This window comes from Merops nubicus, unplaced genomic scaffold, assembly GCF_000691845.1.
Source record: "Merops nubicus isolate BGI_N331 unplaced genomic scaffold, ASM69184v1 scaffold14009, whole genome shotgun sequence".
Taxonomy (NCBI): Eukaryota; Metazoa; Chordata; class Aves; order Coraciiformes; family Meropidae; genus Merops; species Merops nubicus.
The window spans coordinates 21,459-44,884 of NW_008631874.1; the positions used below are offsets into that span (position 1 = coordinate 21,459).

The 23,426-nt window shown below is 47.5% G+C and overlaps 1 protein-coding gene across 1 annotated transcript in view; it reads right to left on the reverse strand.

Annotated features, from left to right (window-relative positions):
- Window positions 1–973: 973 nt before the first annotated feature.
- The window catches only part of MOGAT2 (monoacylglycerol O-acyltransferase 2), a 24,391-nt gene continuing 1,938 nt past the window's right edge, over window positions 974–23,426 (reverse strand). The window contains exons 2-6 of the mRNA XM_008947745.1: window positions 18,423–18,601; window positions 5,114–5,318; window positions 2,950–3,124; window positions 2,608–2,807; window positions 974–1,128 (exon numbers count right to left, since the gene is read on the reverse strand). Coding sequence (XP_008945993.1) covers window positions 974–1,128; window positions 2,608–2,807; window positions 2,950–3,124; window positions 5,114–5,318; window positions 18,423–18,601 — 914 coding nt within the window. The remainder of the gene's footprint in view (window positions 1,129–2,607; window positions 2,808–2,949; window positions 3,125–5,113; window positions 5,319–18,422; window positions 18,602–23,426) is intronic.

Consider the following 23,426-nt stretch of genomic DNA (forward strand, 5'->3'; position numbering starts at 1 on the left):
GTGATGGTATAAGGGCTCTGACAGGGGTGATGCAAAGCTGATCCAAGCAGATGGCTTCCTGCCACCTAGAACTTCCACGTTGTGAAATCCCATTAAGTGCAGAGTTTAATAAAGTTCTGGATATCAAGAAGAAGCAGCTATTTAAAGCCTTGATCCCCTGCCAAACGTGGCTTTATGAGCCATATTTCCTGTCCCAAATCACTTCTTTCTCCCATCTCCTCACCACACTCTCTTCTTAGGAAAGGGCCTCATTTGTCAAATGAAATGCACAGTGACAGTGCTGCCATAGCTGGTGACCAATCCAAGGTGTTACCATGCAGAGGTATCTGGGATTAAACTAATAAAATGATAAGCAGGATTCCCAGAGCCCCAGTAGGATGAACCCTCTGGATAAGCCCTTGCTCTTTCTAAATGTTTTACTTCTTTTTTTTCCCAGCGAGGTGCCTGGCACCGTGCTGGGAGTATGAGCTTTCTGATAAATGGTGTTTCAGCTGGGGAGAAAAGAGCCCAGAGCAATTAAAGACTCAAAGAGCACCAAGCAAACAACGATAATTTGTTGATCTAGTGAAATTCCATTTTAAAAAACATATACATTCAGCAGAAATTATGGCTCATCATTCCATTTCTGAATGGAAATAATGCAAAGGAAATTTTCCATAATTCATATGTGCCTGGAAATATCTTGAAAATCAGACTGGAAGTGTGAGATTTCTGCTGGGGAGTTTCACTGGTGCTGAACGCAAAGGGGATTTTTGTTGTTGTTGTTCTTTATATGTTTTATGTGTCCTACAGGGAAAAAAATAAAAGAAAAGTCTTGCCCTACACTCATGCAAATGTTGGGAAAATCAAGTCCTTCTCCCTACACTTTATGGATCATATGTTAACTGCAACTAAGTTGAGGTTGTGAAAAAGTTCCAGAGACAGGGGAAAACTTGGAGCTTGATGTCCATCATTTCACCTTGCTTGAGGAGCTCTATATAAATTCCAGGTGTTTGTCTTCTGGGATATTATATTTAGCTTTGTGGTCCTCAAAGAGCTTGCTCAATTCATTTAGGTATTTCTGATGGACTTGATCAACCTCTTCCACAGAAGGTCTGTGCTTCCTCTGCACTGGAATTGGCTTCCCAACTGGAAAACAAGCACAGGCATTAGGAGGAGCCAACAAGTCCCTCTGAACACTTTGCACATCTTAGCACAGAGCTGGGGTCCACCTCGCCAAGGATGTGGTGGACGGATCAGTATGACTGGTGGTGCTGGAATCTGGAAGGTAGGACAAGAAAGGAGGTAGGGAGATGGAGGTTCAGATTCTGGATCTGCTGTTGGTCAACAAGGTTACCTCTGTCCTTGCCTCAGCTTCCTCATCTGCAAAGTTTGTTAATGCCAAAGACCCTCTCTGTAGCTCATTAAAGTCAAAAGCGCTGCATCCAATGCAGTCCCAACAGCTGCTTGTAGCACCTCAGATGTGATTTGGGTTGGACTTTGCAAGCTGTTCCCACATGGTCCTGGGAATCTGCATTACAAATGGGGAAACTGAGGCACGGGGGAGATGAAGACTATGTAAACACACCAGCAATTGCATCGCATCCACTTGGCTCATATTAAAGCTTCTGTGAAAGATATTATTTTTATTAGAAACCAAGTACCCTCTTATCTTTAGAAAACTCTTGTTTTTAAAAGAGAAAAATCTAATTAATTTGATTCCTAGGATTCTAAGAAGCCCCTTCCCATCTCCCAGAGCCACCAGCAGCAGGACTAGGTGCCTGCAGGGCACGAGGAAGTCCATGAGATACTTCTCTTGTTCTGGTCTCTTGCTCAAATTGTGTTTGTCAAGTGATGGAGAGTTTCATCATCCTGTAACACTGCTGCTCATCAGATTAATGAAGAGCCCTTGTGATACGGCACAGCTCATAAAACCATTGAGACAATCCAAACAGCTTGTAAAACAATTAGAAGTAATTGCTGGCTGCCAAACCTAATCAGGAGGGTGAGCTCTGACCTTTCCAAACAGCCTCTTTAATTAGATTAATTCACAGAGCATCAGCTGCACAGGTGGGCCAAGCATACGATTGTTGAAACCAGGCAAAATGTCCTCAAAACCAAAGACTTTCTTGAAATTTTTGTCTCCCGTGGGCACAGTCTCAGATCAAAACAGTGTGACTTGTTCATGTGCAAATAGGTTGGGATTTGTGGCTGTGTCTGCACAGGACGCTGAGAAACCTGCAAACTGCTCAGGTGTTGTCCTATTTGGGTTTGTAAAATTGGCTTGGAGGAAGTTTAACCCAGCTCTGTCTTTGCTCTGGGGCTTTTCCAGAACAGCCCAGATGACATGGGCTCCATTATAAGGCCAAGCCAGAGACCCAAACCAGTGTGACACATGACTCATAGAATCCCAGGTTGGAAGGGACATGAAAGATCATCTGGTCCAACCTTTCTTATCAAAATCTGTTGAGCTTGCTCCTTTGCCAGCACATTTCTAGCCCACCACAACTCATGCTCTCTGGCACAATGCTCCAGCCCAACAGGAGGATGACTCAACACGAGGACTGTCCCATTTTGGTCAGGCTGAGTGTGGCCAGCATTGTGCCAGCATGCCGAGGAAGGACTTACCCACAGTGCAGACGGGCCGGCGGTAGGGTAAGAGCCCAAAGCTGTACTGGAAGATTCCTCGTGCATGGAAGAGGGGAAGGGAGATGCCCATCATCTGCTGGAGACGGTGCTGGAGCTGCCGCAGCCAGGAGCCCTTGGGGTTTCTCACCTGATTGAAGAGGTCATTCTCCCCAAAAGAAAACACGGGGACCAGCGGGGTGCTGTGGGGAGTCAAACCCAAGGAGCATGACGATCAGCAAAGCCCGTTCCCAAACCTCTCCTCTCTCCAAAACCAACAGGAACACCCCATTAACCAGCCACAGAGAAGACCAGCCCTCCCCAAGCACCCCTTGGCCCCCTCACCCGTGCTGGATAGCCAGGCGGATAAATCCTTTCCTATTCTTCAGCAGCAAGGTGTAGGATCCTGGCCGGGCGTCCAGCGCCTCCTGAGCCCCACCCACAATGATGGTCAGCACGTTCCCACCCTCTGGCTTCTGCAGCACGTAGGACGCACTCTCCTTGTCCGAGGGGACAAGGCCTGGGGGGCAGAGAGGAAGAAAAAAATCATCATAGAATGGTCGAATGGTTTGAGTTGGAAGGGAACTTAAAGATCATCTTGTTCCCACCCCTCGGCACAGGCAGGGACACCTCCCACTAGACCAGGTTGTACAAGGACCACAAGACCAACCTGATCTTGAGCACATCCAGGGATGGAGCATCCACAACTTCTCTGGGCAACCTGGGCCAGGGTATCACCACCCTCAGAGGGAAGAAATTCTTCCTTATAGCTAATGTAAATCCCCCCTCTTCCAGACGAGCATCTCTAAAAGCCACACGACTGTGGTTTGCTCACTGCCATTTTTCAGCCTTATCCAGCTCCAAAGGGGTGCTAGACACTTTATTTTCAGAGTTTTTCTACACCTCAGCTATCTCATCCTGGCTCCCCTGCAAGGTGCTGGACTCACGCACAGCTCTGCTCTGTGAATGTACAATTATCCCTTTGCTGTCTGGCCCAGATGTGAGAAACAAGAAAAAAAGCAAGAAAAAATAAACTGAGAACTAGCTGCACTCCAGCCCTAGGAAAAATCTGTTTCAGTTTGTTGTCAAATGAAACCATGTCCAATCCTGAACCCTGCTAAAGTCAGTGAAATGTTTGCTTTAGGTCAAAACACACACAAATTTCAGTGGGTGCTGCAAATTTAAAGTGGAATTTAATGCAGAATTTGATCCCTTGATGTTGTTTACTCACAAAAGGTAAAAATCTTTAATTCAGAAATGACAAAGCAACATCGTTTTAATTTTTTTTTTTTTTTTAAAAATCCTTGTTTCAGAGGCTGAACAAATTTACAAATTAAAACCTTTTTGTCAAATGGATTTGATTGACCTGAAAATGAGCTATGCCCTGAACTCCCACACTAGAGTGGCTAAAGCTTCTTTCGCCTGGGTCATAACTCTCTTCGTATCTCACTGTTATGATTCCTCACTGCCTGTGTAAATATTTTTTCAGCAGCAAGAGCCAGGGTTTATGTGGAAAACAGGGTGATGAATGCCCTGGGGTGCCTCAGACAGAGCTGGATGCCTGTGTTTAGTCTGTTGAATCCTGCCCATGACACAGAACCATAGAATCGTTTGGCTTGGAAAAGGCCTTTGAGACCATTGAGTGCAACCATTAGCCTAACTCTACCAAGCCCACTGCTAAACCATGTCCCTCAGCACCACATCTATATGACTTTTAAACCCCTTCAGGGATGGTGATTCAACCACTGCCCTGGACAGCCTAAACCAGGGTTTGGCAACCGTTTCAGGGAAGAAATTTTTCCCAATATCCAACCTAAACCTCCCTTGGTGCAACCTGAGGCCAGTCATGAACCCATTCAGCTGGAGAAGCGGCCATTGCCCAAGGCCACTGGTAAGAGATGGAGATCATCTCCTGCAGGTTTCCAAAAATGTCTCCACACTCCTTTTCCTCTCTCTCTATTTAATTTTCTACCTATTCCTTCTCATATCTTCTTGCTCTCCTGACATGTGGTTTTGCAACAGCATGAACTGCTGTTTTCACCATCTCTCCCTGGATGTTGATTCCCTGCAAGCAGCAGCAGCTTCAGAAAGATTGTTTTACTCCTTCTTTCATTGGCAACCACAATTTCAAGCCCAAATGTTATTTGCATGGAAAGAAGGACAGACAGGACCCCCTATCCTACTGGTTTCAGCATTTCTGCTCACCATTTGCTCTGTGTTTTGCTGTTACACAGCCCCGGGCCCAGCGATGCTCTGAGCTCAGAGGCCATCCGTGATGTTGAACAACAGAGATAACAGCATGAAGGGAAATTTTTAACTTCAGAGAGCTTTGGGATGCCACCTCCAGAAGCTGTGTCCATGCTTGGGATCCAACAGGCCACAGATGGGGAAAAATAGACTCTTGGCTCCTCCTCCCAAGACTTCCTGGTATTTTCACTCTCTGCTTCCCCAAAAAGCATCCAACTCACCCACCAACACCACTGCTTGCCCATGCTGCTGCCCCACTTACCTCCACTCATGAGGTAGTCCCGGAAGAATGGGACGCGAAACCACAGGGAGAGCATCATCAGGTGTGGGGTGATGCCCGGGAAGAGTGTGGAAAAGCCTGATGCTTCTGTGCAGAAATTGATAAAGGCTCCTGCTGCCAGGACCCCGTGGGGATGAAATCCCATCAGGTAGTTCTGCCTAGGGTCCAGCTCCGCCGTCTTCACCAGCTGGACACAGAGATGGAGCCAAAAAGGGGACATGAGTTAGTGGTGTCACCTTCGAGGGATGGAGCATTGGCTATGAAGAACAGTTAGGGGATTCCTGGAGGAGGATCCCTAGGAACCCACTGTGCCTTCTGCAGGAATAGTCCATGGGAACAACTCCATTATTTTTCACTGAGATGTATTTCACTGCCTGTGTTTCCATCTCCTCCCACTCACTGGCCCAAAATGACATTTCCAATGGCAAGGTTCCTCATGTTGCCTCAAGCTGGCCTGGACACTGTTGAGAACCTACTTTGTTTAAATTGCCCTCCAATACATTTTCTAATATGGGGGAAAAAAAGAGTGATTATTTCCATGCACACCCTTTCACCCCACAACCACAACCAGAGCAGCAAAGGGAGTGCAGGAGCACTTTGGTAATGTTCCACATAAAGCTGCTACCTGGTGCAGGGACAAGTCCCTGCTCAACAACAGTATGGACCCAAAGTTGTCCTGTCCTGAAGTAGGTGTTGGGTGATTTCATACATGGTAATGTGTGATTCAGCTCCCAGACGTCCCACAGAGAACAAGGTGATGGTTTCCTTCCATTAGGGAAAGCCTGCAAGAACCTGGCTGCTAGTGCCTAGGTTAGATGACCAATAATCCATGAGTCCATCAAAGACCAATGGATGTCTGCCCAAGATTGCTGCAATTTTACCAGGAGAAGGGAATAATAGAGTCACTATGGTTGGAAAGCACCTCTAGGATCATCAAGCTCAACCTTCCTCTCAACGTTTCTCTAACCACTAGACCTCAAGTGCTACATCTACTTGTTTTTTGAACCCCTCCAGGGGTGGTGACTCCACCACCTCCCTGGGCAGCCCCTTCCAGTGTCTAACCACTCTCTCAGACAAGAAATTCTTCCTAATATCCAACTAAAACCTTTCCTGGTGCAATTTGAGGCCATTTCCTCTTATCATTGGTATTTTGGGAGAAGACATCAATACTAGCCTCATTACAACCTCCTTTTAGGTAGTTGTAGAGAGCAATAAGGTCACCTCTCAGTCTCCTCCAGACTAAACGACCCCAGGTCCCTCAGCCAGGCTTCCTAAGGCATGTTTTCCAGCCCTCTCACCAGCCTCGTTGCCCTTCTCTGGACCCACTCCAGCTCCTCACTGTCCTTCTTATCCTGTGGTGCCCAAAACTGGACAGAGTCCTCAAGATGCCCATGTCCAGCCTTTAGAGATGGACAGCGCAGGCTGCAGATCCCGTGCAGCACAGGGCCAGCCCTTGAGGTTTGTTAAGCAGCTAGCTGAAATCATAGAATCATAGAATATCTGGTCTGGAAGGGACCTCCAAAGACCATCTATTCCAACCCCCCTGCCATAAGCAGGGACTTCTCCAACCAGATGAAGCTACTCAGAGCTTCATCCAGCCTGATCTTGAATGTCCCCAGGGATGGGGCCTCCACCACCTGTCTGGGCAACCTATTCCAGTGGTCTATCACCCTCATACTGAAGAACTTTTTCCTAACATCTAACCCAAAACTGCCCTTTTCTAGCTTAAAGCCATCACCCCTTGTCCTGTCACTACAACCCCTTGTGAACAGTCCCTCCCCTGCTTTCTTGTAGGCCCCTCTCAGGTACTGGAAGGTCGCTGTAAGGTCACTCCGGCACCTCCTTTTCATCTGAACGTGGGTTTGGAGCCTGGGAGATGCTACATGGGAGAACATGACCCACAGCAGAAGAGAGCACAATGAAAGGGAGATAAGGGACAACCAGGATTTGGACTCTGTGTGTTATATATGCTACGGACTGCTGAGAGCAGAGGGGCTGGTGTGACAAACTCACCCTCCAGCCATGCCACCAAGAAGACCCTGCCATGCCAACATCAACCAGCGTGCACAGAACCCAGGCAGACGGGGTCAAACCTGAACACTGATGCCTCTGCACCCTTTCTGGGGGTTCCAAGAATGCTCACAGCACTGGGAAAGGATGAGCCCTTCCAAGCTTAGCCATCACAGACCCACCATGAATTTCCAGACAGCTCAAAGGCACTCGAGATGAAGAAGAACTCAAGCTCACTGCATTTTAGTGTGTCACCACACTGAGTGTCCTGGTCCCATCAGGGGACAGCTAAAGGTGCCTGTGTTTTCCTAGAAGCAGCCAGAGCCACAGGTTAATCACGAGGATGTATTTTACTGTCTTACCTCGTGGCTAATTCCCCATCTGTCCCAAGGCACTGTTGACTGTACACATCTGCCCATCCAAGCGCCTGCTCCTAATGAGAATGGACAAACAAGAGTCCCACCACTGTTTGGATGCAGAGGTGCTTTGGCAGGAAGAGGGGCAGATGGTAGAATCACTAAGTGCCATGGGCCCCTGCCACCATTTGCTCATTTTGGAGTAATTTCAGCTTGCATCAATGTTTTCTGCATTCATCTTTGGCTTCCAAACAGCCTTTCATCGTTGCGTGATTTATAAGCAGGTAGGTGAGGTGCTCACGTGTGTTGGAAACCACTGAATTTCCAGCTGTATGTGCATGGATTGACAAGCAGGGGGGTGGAGGGGAGGCATGTGACAGCAGGCTCAACACCTGGCTGCACCCCAAGATAACACCAGCCTCCTTGCTAATAAAGAGCAGAACTCAGGGTATCCACTGAGCTGTGTGAACTACTTCAAGAGGAGAGTTCATCTGTGCTGGGACACTAGACATCCTTAAAAAATCTCCCTTCAGCCTGCTGCCTTGGTGCTCACCCCAGTGAACGGAGACAGAGGACAGGAAAAGAAAGAATGAAGAATGTGACTTTTACTGATAAGACAATTGGTGATGTTTTTAAAGTAAAAGAGAGGAGATTCAGACTAGAGAGGAAATTTTTTACAATAAGGGCAGTGAGCCCCTGGCCCAGGTTGCCCCGAGAGGTGGTCACCACCCCATCCCTGGAACCATTCCAGGTGAGGTTGGCCGGGGCTCTGAGCAACCTGCTCTAGTTGGGGATGTCCCTGCTCCCTGCAGGGGTGTTGGACTGGTTGACCTTGAAAGGTCCTTTACATCCCAAAGCAAAGAAATAAGGCAAGAGAAGAGAGTTTATGTCTCCTTGTAAAGGACTGGACACCCACCAACCATCAATCTTTCAAGCCCTGTTGCTGATTGATCACATTCTGTCTAGATGTTTTCCATTGAGATCACCTTGTTATTTATTTTATTTCTTGTAACGTGCATTTACTTTCAGATATTGCATTTTTCATCTTGCTTTTCATTATCACATTTTTTGCTGGGCTTTTTGGTTGTTTGTGGTTTGTTGTTTTTTTTTTTTTTTCCCAGGCTAATTCTGGCCACAGACAAAGCTAAATGCAGCCCCTTGGTGTTTTACAGTGTCCCTGGATGGCACATCTGTCCTTGATAAATGACTCCTCATCTCCCTAGTGGCCTCAACAGAGCCAGCAATGGGACTTGGCAGCAAAGGAGGCAAATGGGATCCTCAACTGTGTTAGATATAGTCAGCAGGTGGAGGGAGGTCGCTCTTGCCCTCTACTCAGCACTGGGGAGCCCACACCTGTGGTTCTAGGTCCAGTTCTGGGCTGCTCAGTGCAAGAGAGACATGGACATACTGGAGAAAGTCCAGGAAAGGGCTGTGAAGATGATGAAAGGACGGAAACATCTCTGCTGTGAGGAAAGGCTGAGAGAGCTGGGACACTTCAGCCTGGAGAAGAGAAGGATCTTAAGAGGATCTTATCAATACATATAAATACCTGAAGGGTGGGTGCAAAGATGATGGAGCCAGTGGCTCTTTCCAGTGGTGCCCAGCAACAAGACCAGAGTCCATGGGCACAGATGGAAACACAGAAGGCTCCCTCTGAACATCAGGAAACATTTTTTCACTGTGCAGGTGACCAAGGCATTTTGGCACAGGTTGTCGAGAGAGGTTGTGGTCTTTAATCTTGGAGATATTCAAAAGCCATTTGGACCTGGGCAACTGGCTGTGGGTCACCCTGCTTGAGCATGGGGGGGTTGGACCAACTGATCTCCAGAGATGCCTTCCAACCTCAACCGGTATGTGAATCTGTGTTTTTTGACTCCCTGCTCTAAGCCATGGGCAGCTAGAGGGTAGGAGTCTAGTCGCTCAAGAGCTAGTAGATCAGGTTAATGTTCCTGCAGGAGCTGTCCCCTGCAGTAGCAGTGACCACATCTTAGAGACTTAGCTGAATTATTTGCCTTTTTCAGCTTTGTAGACAGGTCTCCTTCTAGGGCATAAGAATAGGAGAGGAAAGAAGGTCCCCATTTTGTCACTGTCTTCTCACATTTGGATGATATGGCCATAGCTTAACAGAGAAAACAAAGAGTTTGTATAAGACTGAGAAGGAAGCAGAGGAGAGATTTGGGCAAAGTCTCTGACACCATAGGTCAGGCCCATGGACTCTGAACCTCCCTTCTCCTTCTGGAAACTCTTTAACATGCAAACTCAGTTCTCCCATCTGGATGGTTCCCACTGTTCAGTTGCTTCTTCCTTCTCCTCCTGGCAAAGGTCAGCCTCTGTTCCCAGTCTGCCAGGACACCGCAGAGCCCAGCAATCCTGCACTCTAGCCCTCAAGTCCTTAACAGGGCTGGAGTTGAGGAGCAGAAGGGTGGGACTTTCCTCCCGCCTGCCTTGGCTAGGTTGTCATTTCCACACCCACCGGATGGCTTTTGCTGCTCTGGGCTTTCTGGGTGAATTGAACCTTTAATAATTATCAAAGGATTTAATGGTCCTGCCAAGTCTGTCTGCGTGTAAGCACCTGAGACAAGCTTGACTCCAATTTTTTTTTGCTGAGATGAGACCAATTTCTCATCTCAGAGATCTCTGAGGGATGCCAAATGTGTGTGGTCTGTGGTCCAAAGGCAAGGAGCTGTTAGCAGCTCAAGGTCGTGCTCTCCTAACTGAGACAAGGGTTGCTGGCTTCTTTGAGCTTCCCGTTGGCATTGTCAGGATGCTGGCTGGTGTCTTGGCTGCTGACACCAGTAATGGCCCCAATGAAGTGTTATAAGGCCTTCCGGATCCCAGATGTGGGGTGATCTTGGCCTTCCCAACAGGTGAACATAAATTTGTGTTCTGAAGGATGAATTCCACTTTCTGCTTCTCCTTCATGGAGAAATACCTTGATAGCTGCAGTTATTCAGGCACTGGAACAGGCTGCCCAGGGAGGTGGTGGAGTCATCACCACTGGAGGTGTTCAAAAAAACAAGTAGATGTAGCACTTGAAGCTATGGTCTAGTGGTTAGGGAAATGTTGGGATGGTGGTTGGACTTGATGATCCTAGAAGTGCTTTCCAACCATAGCAATTCTAGGATTCTATTCTATGATCTAGTGCTCACAGTGATTACTCTGTAGCAGAAATCCCCTTTTATTCTGTCTACTCAAATGTAGGTCCAAGACATGGGTGAAACCTTGCCCCAGTTCCTCCAGCTCCCACAGGTACATGGTAAGACCTGCTCCATGGACTGTCGGCTGTGTTAGGGAAATGCATACACAGACTTTCAGGAGCTCTGACAAGGGCCTTGTACATACTGCTGAGGATCTTGAGCAAATTAATCCAAATTAATATTAAACTGGATTACTTAAACCTCATTAACATCGCAAGTAGATGCTCTTAGATGGAATTAAAGTGGCCTTCATTTGGTGCTAGTTTTGGTTTGGTTTTTTTTTTTAGTTCATTTTGGAGTGGATTTAAGCTAATTGGAATTAGGACTTCTGAGTATCAACCCTGACGTTCAGCGTTGGTTTAACAAGGCTGCTTTAATTCACCCCTTGAGATGTGACTGGGGTTTCCTGGTTAGAATCATTGAATAAGTCACAGAATTGTTTAAGCTGGAAAAGACCTTTGAGATCATTAAGTCTAACTGATAATCCAGTACATCCAGGTCCATCCTAAATCATGTCCCTCAGCACCACATCTACATGGCTTTGAAACCCCTCCAGGGATGGGGACTCCACCACTGCCCTGGGCAGCCTGGCACAGCCCTGGACAACCCTTTCAGAGAAGAAATTTTCTTGATATCCAATCTAAACCTCCCCTGGTGCAGCTTGAGGCCATTTCCCCTTGTCCTGTCACTTGTTCCCTGGGAAAAGAGCCCGATCCCCACCTGGCTCCAGCCTCCTGTCAGGGAGCTGTGGAGAGCCAGAAGGTCTCCCCTGAGCCTCCTTTGCTCCAGGATCAACATCCCCAGCTCCCTCAGCTTCCCTTCACCAGATTTGTGTTCTAGACCCTTCCCCAGCTTCATCGCCCTTTTCTGGACACACTCCAGCCCCTCAAAGTCCTTCTTGAAGTGAGGGACCCAAAACTGACCCCAGGATTTGAGGTGTAGCCTCCCCAGTGCCAAGAGCAGGGGGACACTGTATGGTCTCCCCAGTCATCTCTTCTCCAGGTTGAATAACCCAAACTCTCTCTCTGTCCTTATAGGATAGATATTCCAGCCTTCTGATTCTCTTCATGGCCTTCCTCTGGACCTGCTTCAACAGGTCCATGTCCTTCTTGTGCTGAGGGCTCCAGAGTTGAGCACAGTACTCCAATTGGGTTCTGTCCGTTAATCTGCTCTTAAGTAGGACAAACTTCCTTTCAGCTTTTTCCTGAGGAAATCCTCAGGTCCCTTACTGTGCATGGGGCATCTAAAGAGCATCGCTTGCAGGATAAAACATGTAGGTAGTTTCTCAGTGGGATGAAAGCCAGCCAGGAAATCTAGAAATCCAGCCAGATCAAATGAAGGAAGAATTGTGCTAAGGCAAAGAGAAGTGCGTAGCCCACCCAGGGGTGCCTGGATGAGAGACCAAAAGAGGGGTAAATAACTGAGTACTGCCAACAGCTGCCGAGGGAGATGGGGCTTAGGTCCCACTAATGGTGAGAGTCTGAGAGGTACAGCTAGAGAAACAGGGGCCTTTGGACACAGGGTTTTTCTGCAGGTGCCACAACACCAGGTCAGAGCTGTGTTTGCAGAAAATACTGGGGAGTCTGACAAGCCGAATGGGTTTAAATTGAGTTTAGATGGGACTTCATCACCCTAACTCCCAAAGCTAGGTAAGGATGGCAGCTCCAAAATGCCCAAGTCCTCCCTGGCTCTTGTGTGATGCTGTTTTGGGGATCTTGTAGGACCCCCTTTATTTAGCATGTGGCTTGGCACTGCAGATGGTGGGACGCAGTGCTCCAGCAGGCATGACCTTGAATGCAGCGTCTCTTTTACTTAAGGTCATGCGAGGGCAAAGAAGAGAGAGCCAAGACATGGGACAGAAAAGTTCCTCAGAAAAGGACTGAGATGTGGCTTTGGGCCATTTGGCCATGCCTTGCTTTTGCCCTAACAATCCTCCATCTCTCCTCTAGCCAACAGAAAGAGGCAAAGTGAACAGCCAAGACTGCTGGAAATCAAAAATGATATTTAACATCATGGGCCATGGCATAAAACCCCCAGTTACAAATCACAGCACACTTTTATGAAAAGAAAGAAAACATTCCTGGCAGGGCTTGGTTCATGTGGGCTGGAACTGTCCCCTCCCTGCAACTCCTCCTGGAACTGCAACACACTCAACCCCCGTCACGGTTTATTCAGTTATGAGAATGAATGATGGAGCCATCCCATATCACAGCTCCTAGGGGTCAACTGATGCTTCAATAAGTCATTTTTGTTACACTAACAAAAAAAAAAAAAAAAAAAAAAAAAAAATAACACTAGCAAGTTCCCAAGTACAATGACAGAGATTGGGACTCTGCCAATTGCGATAGATAACAAGGTCCAGCTGGCACTCAGATAACCCCAAAGCTCCTAAGAATTGTCCTGAGGCTCTTCACAAGGAGAAAACAGTCCATTGAAGACCACAGGAACTTTCTCCACACAGCAGGCACTTTTCAGGCTGCCCTGAATAAAGCTGGTAAGGTGGTGCCTGCTGAGGTTGCTCTGAATGCTGACAGCACCTGAAGACAAGATGTGTCCCTTGAAGACCTTAAGTCTTGCTTCCTGCTGCTAGATTTAACTGGTAACCCAGGAGACGTGATCTAAAGGCGAAACATCGTGTCTAAGCCAAGCATCCATCCCCACTTTATTCTCAGCAAGAAAGATGATGACTTTGCTTTGAGGATTATGGTAGAGATGGATCTTCATAATAAATGTGTGCTGATAAATGATGGGGAAAGGACTAAGAAATAGGGGTTTGGGGCTGAGACCTGGCAGCAGCAGACAGATTATTGACTTCTTATTGAACATAGCATAGACAGAGCAGCCCAAGGTACCCAAAATCTCTCTGGAGGCAACATCAACCCACAGCAGCCATCACTGGCTACCTCTTCGAATGTGGACTGCCCCAAATAGATTTCTTTTGAACCTTTTGCTATATTTTACTCAATTTTAAGATGCAGCTGAGCTCAGCAGGTCTATCACAAGGGTATATAAAACCAGAAGGACTAGAACACAGTTAAAATACAGGGGATTGAAGCAGAAATAGCTTCCCTGGGAAATGCACTGGACCCTGCCTTGAACTTTCACTAGGTTTTTTTTCATTCCCCTTTTAAAACCTCATTCAGGTCTTGTCTGAACCTATGGCTCCCAAACCCTTAATTAAAATACAGTGAGCTCCAAGGGGAATAAACCCAGCAGCCAAGTGGTGCATGTGCAAGGGTGGTATCAGCAGAGGGTGCTCCATGCACACACTATGGAGACCAGGCCCCAGCTTGCAGGACACTTGCTAGAGCAAAGTGCAAATCCATGCTGCCCAGATCGCCAGAAAACAGAAGCTGATCCCAACCTCTCTTCACCTCCTCAGCTGCAAACATGCCCAGGGATCATTTAAAGGCAGCGTTTAAAGCCACTTCCTAAAATAAAAATATCAGGCAGCTCTTCCTGCCTCCAAACACTGGTGCTTGACCACACTATTTGCTGTTGGGACCTGCGAGGATTAGGAGCATTTAGTCTTCCCCAAAATGACTAAATCTCCAGGGCTGAACAAAGTCAGTCTGGAGAACAAGGGTGCTGAGCATTCACCTGGTCTGCGTCCCCAGATCCCACTCCTCTTGTGCCCTTCTTCTGGCTTGGGCTTCGGCAAGTGGGGTTGTTTGGTCTGGAGAAGAGAAGCCTCCAGGGAGACTTTATAGCAGTCTTTCAGGACTTAAAGGGGGTCTACAAAAAGATGGAAGGACTTTTTACAAGGGCTTGTAGTGATAGGACAAGGGGTAATGGCTTCAAACTGGAAGAGGGGAGATTTAGATGAGAAATTAGGAAGAAGTTCTTCACCCTGAGGGTGATGAGACCCTGGCCCAGGTTGCCCAGGGAAGCTGTGGATGCTCCATCCCTGGAGATGTTCAAGACCAGGTTGGATGGGGCTTTGAGCAACCTCCTCTAGTGGGAGTTGTCCCTGCCACGGCTTTGGGGTTGGAACGAGATGATCTTTAAGGTGCTTTCCAACCTAAACCATTCTGCGATTCTATGATTCTGAGTGAGAGGTCCACAGCAGCATCCAGCTGTGTGTGGATATTTCCAATATTTCCAATGCTCAACTTCCACTTGCTAGAAGCAAATCAGCTTGTGCTCCGTGGTTTGTAATATCTCCCGTGCAAGGAAGCAAACACATTTGGGGGTTTTAGGTTGAAAAGAGGTTGATAGATGGAGAAGATAACAGAATACAAAACCAGGAGTGGCATGGGTAGGTGGGACAGGGTCTGCAGTGGTTAACCAGGGAGGTTTTAGTGAAAAAAAACAGGGAGAAGGGAAGTCTTCACACCTTGTGGTTCTCTTGTAGTGGCAAATGGTAGCAGATGTATTTAGTAAGAGCTGCTAAATCCTGTATTCTGGCTTACAAAGTCCTTCAGCAAGCAAAGTGTAGGAGACTAAGAATTTTTTGTGTGTGTGTGTGGAAATAGTATATATGATGGCTTGGTTATAATATTTGTTTTATTATATTTTTTCTTTAGTTTTCTGCCGTCCTTTTGTGGAGCCCCTCTGACTTCTCCCAGACCAGCGGGAAAAAGTCTCAGCCAAACCCTCCCCGCCTTCACCCAGCCAAACCCAGTAGCCATGCTCCCTCTACTGGTGTTATTGGTGCTGCTGCCAGCTCCTCCCTGCCTGGCAGAAGCACGCAGGGGAGGGAAGAACAGCCAGACGATGCTCTGTGGGGTTCAGGAGGAGCTTTCCATGTCCTGACAAAGGGACAGGAGAAGAGTTGTGGCTGGGCTTGAGCTGGCAGCTAAGTTTTAACAGAGAGGTTGATCCGATGCTGCCCAAGCAGCAGCTTAAAGGCACAAATAATTTCAAGAACATATCTCACAAAGAATCTTCACAACCACATCAGTAGCTCACAGTGGTTCTAGCAGACAACCGTGGTTTATTTTAAGGATTTTAGAAACCTTACTGGTTTCTAAGGCAACCTTGAGAATGATTTATTAGGAGCTCAATTGGTGTTTCCTATTAGAAGATATAAAATATTACTTGTCCCTTATTAAAACTGACCACCACCAACAATGGGTTGTGTTGCCTTTCCTCCCCAGAAGATTATGATACGCCTTTTGGGGGACCCTGCTTTGAAGCTCATCCTGAAGCCCTTAAATCACAAGTTAAATGCTGAGCTTAACCATAAAATAACTTACTGCAGGTCCTCAGCATCACTTTCTGCCTTTTCTTTGAGCAAAGAAACTCGATGGCAATAGGATAGGGGTGAGGGACACTTGCTCTCATGGATGGTCCTGGGGAGGCTAAGGCAGATGCAGTTCACCCAACTGAGAAATGGGATGTTTGGCTAACGTATGGCAGCTTCCAGAACAAAACTGAGTAGATTTACTTGAATTACCCACAACTGTAGAAAGGGAAGGTGATGATCTGGTTCAACCCAGCTCAACTATCTCTACCAGTTGCATCCAGGTCCTGTGAGAGGCAATCTCAGCTTGCACAGTGCTATATGCCGCTAACTGGACATGGTCACAGACCTTTGCTCTTTCACCTTGACTGACCCAAAAGGCACTTTGGGATGAGGTGAAAAGTGAAATGAGGAGATGGGAAATCAGGGGGAACCAAAAAGCTCCAACTTCCCTGGTGCAAAATTCGCTTTTGGAGTATCCTGGAGGTGCTGCCTTTACAGGAAGATCTTAGTACATCCATGGTGTTGCTCTTCTGGACTGATGAAGTTTACCCTGATATCGAGAGATGTTTCCACTTCAATGAAAAGAGGCAACACCTGCTGGGATACACTTTTTGTGTAACTAACTTGTGTCTTGATAAAGCCCTCTTTTTACCTGCAGCACTACGGTCAATATTGCACTGAGTTGTGGCCTGCAAATAGGATGATGTGACATCAGATACATTTTAGGCACCATCATTTTAGGGGCAGATGCGCCCATCTGAGTTGTTATAACACAACTATGAGTAAGATCCATTCAAAAATGGTAGAAGAGATCCAGAGAGACCCTATCTTCTTATTTGTTTTGCCCAGCCTTGACTTTTGCCTTAAATTAAGCTAATTCCGCACCAACCTTGCAGTCTGCACTCCGGGACCTTGAAAGTTTGTCGTGGTTTTTATTGGGGTTGTGTGATTTTTTCTCCCTGATAAACTGAAAAGATAAACCTCAAGCTTTACTGTTCAAGAACAGGTCTAGGATTTGAAAAGAGCTGGCTCTTATTTCTGGTTGAATAGCAAACCCAATGAATGACATTGAGCACGTCATCTCTGGTCGTCACTTTGCTCCATCTCCCCCTAATCCTTATCCCAGGCCCTACTCTGTGCAGGATGGACTCTCAAGCTCGGTTCTTGCTTTTCCTTTGGGTTGATGAGTCCTTTGACTGTTTGGGGTCCCCACTTCATTCCACCTGGACTGCAACACCCAGCTTCTGACTCCAGGCCATCTCTAACCAGCTGCGTGCATCCCATCTGAGTTCCCTCAACAGGCAATGTTTCATTAAAGGAACTAAACTACAAATTCCCATAGCTTGGCCTACCCTCAGAACTCAGTCCCTTACACAGGCCATTGCTGGCCCACTCCTGCATCGCTCAGGTTTGTACCAAGTTGTGTTGTCTCTGAGGCTAAACTTCATGCTGGTCCATACATTCATGCCATGGCAAGGTAATGCCAGATAAAGAGTAAGAATCACAGAATCTCAGGCTGGAAGGGATCTCAAGGATCATCTAGTTCAACCTCTCTTGGGAAAAGCACTGTCTAGATAAGATGGCCCAGCACATCACATCCAGCTGAATCTTGAAAGTGTCCAATGTTGGAGACTCCACCACTTCCCTGAGGAGAATATTCCAATGGCCAATGGTTGTCCTTGTCATGAAAAAATTTTCTTGTATCCAACAGAATGTCCCCAGGAGTAACTTGTCCCCACAACCTCTCAGCATCTCCAGGGTCCTCCATGTCAAAAGGGACTCTCCAGCTTCTTTGTAGCCACCCTTTAAGTACTGGAACATGGTGGTAAGGTATTCCCTACGCCTTCATTTCTCAAAGCTGAACAAACCCAGTTCTCTCAACCTTTTCTCACATGACAACTTTCCAGTCCTTGGATCATCTTGGTGGCCCTTCTTTGGACCCTCCTGATCCTGTCCACACATTCTTTTTGTATTGTGGGGACCAAAACTGGACAAAGAATCTGATGTGTGGTCTGACCAGTGCTGAGCAGAGTAAAGCTAAAGGCCAGACACATACATTAAATGTGTCTGGCCTTTCCACATACAGGAAATGTCACAGAAGACCTTCTCAAGGGAACAGCAGCTCTGTGAGACAACCCAGTGCACATCCAGCTTTACCCATTCATCCTCTTCCCCAGCAGAAGGGATGCTGACCTTGCAGGGTACTACTACCTCTTGGATTTGGGTCAAAACTTGGCCCTGTGTCCACCTGGTAAATGCTGAGCTGAAGAGCAGGAGTGTCACAATATAGACATGGAAGACAGGCAAAGAGAGATCTCCTTAACTTCTGGAACACAGAGAGGATACATGGGTGTGCAAATAACATGGGTGAGTAAATGTTGTGGTTGTGAAAATGGGAATTTTTTTCTGGATCTTGCAGTAAAGTGGGAGCTGGGAAGACAATCCTTCAACACTGACCACCCAGCACCTTGTGCCGTGACTGTTGGCCTCAAACGCCCTCCAAACATCAAAGTAAAGTATTGATGGACTTTGGCGCTTACCGTGATGGGGAAATAGTCCCTCATGTACCTCCAGACGATGCTGTTCCGGATGACGTGGATCCTTCTCCCGCCCTTCCTGGGTTTTTCCCTGTCTATGAACCACCACGTGGCATAGAGGACACTGACCAGCCAGAATCGCGTGAAGAAGAGGAGGATGAAGACAGCTGTGCAGCACTGTGCTGGGAGAAAAGCCAGCAGTGAGTTGGCAGTTGGATTAGGTGGCATTTGGGAGAGAATATTTTGAGGTACATTAAGAGGAGTGTGAACAGCAGGTTGAGGGAGGTTCTCCTGACCCTCTGCTCTGCCCTGGTGAGAACACCCCTGGAGTATTTGGTCCAGTTCTGGGCTCCCCAGTTCCAGAGAGACCAGGAGCTACTGGAGAGAGTCCAGTGGAGGCTACAAAGCTGCGGAGGGGCCTGGAGCAGCTCTGGGACCAGGAGAGGCTGAGAGCCCTGGGGCTGCTGAGCTGCAGAAGAGAAGCCTCAGAGGGGATCTGATCAATGCTGAGGCAGAGCTACAGGGTGGGCAGGGATCAAGAGGCTGGGGCCAGACTCTTGTCAGTGGTGTCCAGTGACAGGACAAGGGGCAACGGGCACCAGCTGGAACCCAGGAGGTTCCACCTGAGCAGGGGGAGAACCTTCTTTGGTGTGAGGGTGGCCAAGCCTGGAGCAGGCTGCCCAGAGAGGCTGTGGAGTCTCCTGCTCTGGGGAGATTCCAAACCCACCTGGATGTGACCCTGGGCACCCTGCTGGAGCAGGGGGTATTGCACTAGATGATCTAAAGAGGTGCCTTATGACCCCACCATTCAGTGATTCTGTGAATATTCACTTGAAGTGACTGTTTCATCCTGGCTTTTCTCTAGAGTGAGTGTGATCTCCGCAACAATAACTCCCTGGGGTTTACCCCAAAACTCCTACTAATACCCCCTGGTGACACCTGGTATTTTGCAACAGCAGCAAAATGGGGGACTGTGCCCTGTCTGTACAGCCCCCAGAAGCTTTGTCCTGAGCTATCCATTCCCCATTTTCATTGTGCCCTTGATTTTTAAGGTTTTATCTGCCCATGCACACAATTTTACTCTTTATTGATTTTTTTTCTCATTGATTTTGGACCTTTTCCTCCATTTCTCAGGTTCACTCTCCACTCTAATCCTGGCCTCTAGAGAATTTTCAGTCCTTTCAACTCAGTGTTATCCAGATTTTATAAGAATGCTCCATCTCATCCCCTAAGACATTAATGACTTGGGACTTTCCCAAGCCATTGAAGACTCTCATGAGTTGCTTCCAGTCAGTGATTGGCTTTGTCCTCTACCTCCCACCTCCCTCATGCCTTGTGTTTTGGCACAGGAACAAGAGGAGGAAAGTCTGTGTGCAAACAAGCATCAGTTGGTACATCAAATCCCACCCAAGCCAAACACTCTCTCTTCAGACTGGGAAGTGCTGATGGCACCAAGCTGCCATCTGGTAAATCAGATGCCCTAAAAAGTTCCTGGGAAGAGCTGTGTCCTCTCCTTCTGTCCCTCTGAAAGCCTTGATGTTGTCTGGGAAGGGAGAGAGTGAGCTAAACAAAAAAAACATTCATCAAAGCCCTTTGTCTCTCCCAGTGTCTGGGTTAGATCATGTGTGGTGGGTTATATTTTTAATTCTTCATTGAGTCTTCGTCACAGATCTGACAGATAGAGCTGAAGGATGTGCGGATGGAGGTGTCCTGTTCAGCTTCAGCTGTGAGACAAAGGCATCCATGCCCTCATCCTCTGAGACCTAGATTTTCATCTTTGGGAGTCACCTGGCACCTGCCTTTTCCAGCTCATCTCAGCTGAGGCCTATCAGAGAAGTACACGATGCTCTCATTTCAAACCTCCTTGTACCTCTTGTTCACTTTTACTTAAGGATAAATAAGTATGTCTGGTTCGTAATCCTTTTGTGTGTGTGTGTTAGTATGATGAGTCACTCTCATCCCAGAGTTTTACATGTAAAAACAAATCCTTGCCCCTTTTTTAAATTCTGGTGTGATGGTACTGACAATCCCTAGGAGGGAAAAAAAACCAGTAATCTAGCAGGATCCCACATCTCCTTACAGCTCACACAGGATCTTAGGTTCTCATGTAGGTAGAGACAATGTGGCGGGCAACCGGGCGGGCACTAATACAGTGTATGGGGAATCATTGAATTATTTTGATCAGAAAAGACCTTTAAGAGCATCAAATCCAACTATTAACCTATCTCTACCAAGTCCACCGTTAAACCATGTCCCTCAGCACATCATCTACACAACTTTTAAACACGTCCAGGGATGGTGATTCAACCTCTACCCTGGACAGCCTGGTCCAGGGCTTGACAACCCCTTCAGGGAAGAAAATTTTCCTAATATCCTACCTAAATCTCCCCTGGCACAACCCAAGACCATTTCTTCTTGTCCTATTGCTTGTTCCTTGGGAGAAGAGACTGACTCCCACCTGGTTCCAACCTCCTGTCAGGGAGTTTTCGAGAGCCAGAAGGTCTCCTCTGAGCCTTGTTTGCTTCAGACTAAACAACCCCAGATCCCTCAGCCACTCTCCAGAAGACTTGTGCTCTAAACCCTCCACCAGTTTCATTGCCCTTCTCTGGACCTGCTCCAGCACCTCAATGTGTTTCTTGACTCTGGTCCTTCTGACCACACTAGTGCTGATTCAAGCCAGGATTCCGGTGGCCTTCTTGGCCACCTGGCCACACTGCTGGCTCATATTTAGCTGATTGCCAATCAGCACCCCCAGGTCCTTTTCTGCCAAGCAGTTTTCCATTTTCTTTGCAGATCAGCAGGTCTAACCTGCAAGGCAGAATGAACCTGGTGCCACTCCTTTCAATGGTCTTTAGAACTTAGTCTTTAGGACTCTTGAGGAAAACAGCACACAGCATGGCATGTAGCTCCACAGTCCACATGGCTCTGCTCGAGGAACAATGCAGAGGTTGCACTTTTACCACACCAGGTCAGCAGGTCTGCTGCAGAGCTATGCAATGCCTAATTCTCTTTTTATCATTCTGTGCAAAGCTCAAAGTTCATTCTGCAAAGTGAAGGAGTTGTTCTGGTCCAAATCCATCCACTTATCATCCAAGTGAGGCTTTATCTTACAATTATATAATTATTAATTTCTCCTTTGACTGATTTGCAATTCAACTGGTTTTGTTTTGGGTTTTTTTTTTTTCAGGGCAGATTTTGCACACAGTGACCTTCACTCAACCTTAAGATATTTTTGTGTTGTTCTTTTAAAATCCTGCAGTTTCATGGTTGCTGTGGGAAAGGAGCCTCTTCCTGTCCTGGAAGTTCCAACAAATGTACAGTTAAATCCTACTGTCTGCATCCAAACCAGTCCTAGCCTTAGGATTAGTCGTGATTATTTATGGGCTGCATTTTGGCAAGAAGGGTCACAAAAACCCCACGCAATGCTACAGGAGGCCTAAGGTCATCATCTGTGATTTTGCAATCATATCAGTTCAGTCATCTAAAAATGGCCAGATAATCCTAGTCCAGGCTGAGATGAGCTGCTGCGCTGTGTACATTGTCATTGGAAGTGAAGAGAGGTCCCTAACAAGGTAAAACCAAACCCCAAGGGCCCTTGACAAGAAGGAAAATCCCATCCAGACCCTGAATCTTATACTTTCTGTTCAGGCCAGATGCAGTAGGTTTGTCTGTGATTGTCCTTGGGGAGGTGTGGCTCTGGGTGAAGCAGTCACAGGACATTCCTGGACTGAGGGCAGTCATGATCTGCCCCCAGCCTGCCAACATGTGCAGGTCTCCTGCCCCTGCACTGGGTTTCATAGAATCATAGGATGGTTGGGGCTGGAAAGGTCCTTTCAAGGTCATCCAGCCCAACCCCACTGCACTGAGCAGGGACATCTGCAACTAGAGCAGGTTGCTCAGAGCCCCGGCCAACCTCCCCTGGAATGGTTCCAGGGATGGGGCAGTGACCACCTCTTGGGGCAGCCTGGGCCAGGGGCTCACCACTTCCACTGTTAAAAATTCCTTCCTTCTATCCAGCTTGAATCTCTCCTCTTTTAGTTTCAAACCATCCCTCTTTGTCCCACTGCAACAGGCCCTGCTCAAAAGTCCCTCCCCAGCTTTTGACAGGCCGCTGTAAGCTCTGTCAGGCCCCCAGAAGGTCTCCCCAGCTGGAGCCTTCTCCTCTGCAAGCTGCCCAAGCCCAACTCTCGCCTGCTGGGCTCCCAGCAGAGGGGTGCCCCCCTCGTGTCATTGTTGGGGCTCCTCTGGCCCTGCTCCAGCAGGTCCCTGTCTCTGCTGTGCTGAGGACTCCAGAGCTGCCCCAGCACTGCAGGGGGGTCTCCCCAGAGCGGGGCAGAGCAGAGTGGGTAGTTTGTTTACATGGGTTCAGCCTCACACTAATACTTCTGTGTGGTGTGCCTGGCTGGATGCCCATGCCCAAGTCCATGGAGACCAGGAAGGAGAGAAGCAGTAGGAAGCAACAATTCCCTCACCCCATGTTGGTTTCTCAGGGATGCGTTTGCACAACCATAGCAACAGCTGCCTGCAACCGGTGCTGCCCAGTGGTGGCTGCTGGGATCTCCAGCCAAAGGGTTGTGCAAACATCTGGCAGCAGCTGGACGGGTATTTTTGGGAGCCCTTTGCTTACAGCAGAAGCATATGCTTGTCTCAGAGAGAAAGGAGCAGCCAAATCTTGTCCAGGGCAGACCTGATCTCTGTGCCTGAGGATTGTAACTGTGCCACGGAGCAGTTTGGAATCAAAGGTACCCCTTAGCATCAAGCTTTCGGAGTTGTTAAACTGGGAGGGTTTGGGTGGAAAGCTCCAGGCTTAAAGCTACTTTGACAAATAAATCAAACCAACTGGAGTTCTTGCAGAAGGTTTTTCACCTTTCTAGTGTGCTCCTTATAGCATTTTTTTGACTGGTTTGCATTTCAGATTGTATCACACACACACACACAAAAAAAAAAAAAAAAAAAAAAAAAAAAAAAAAAAAAAAAAAAAAACCACAATGGAAAAAAAAACAAAAA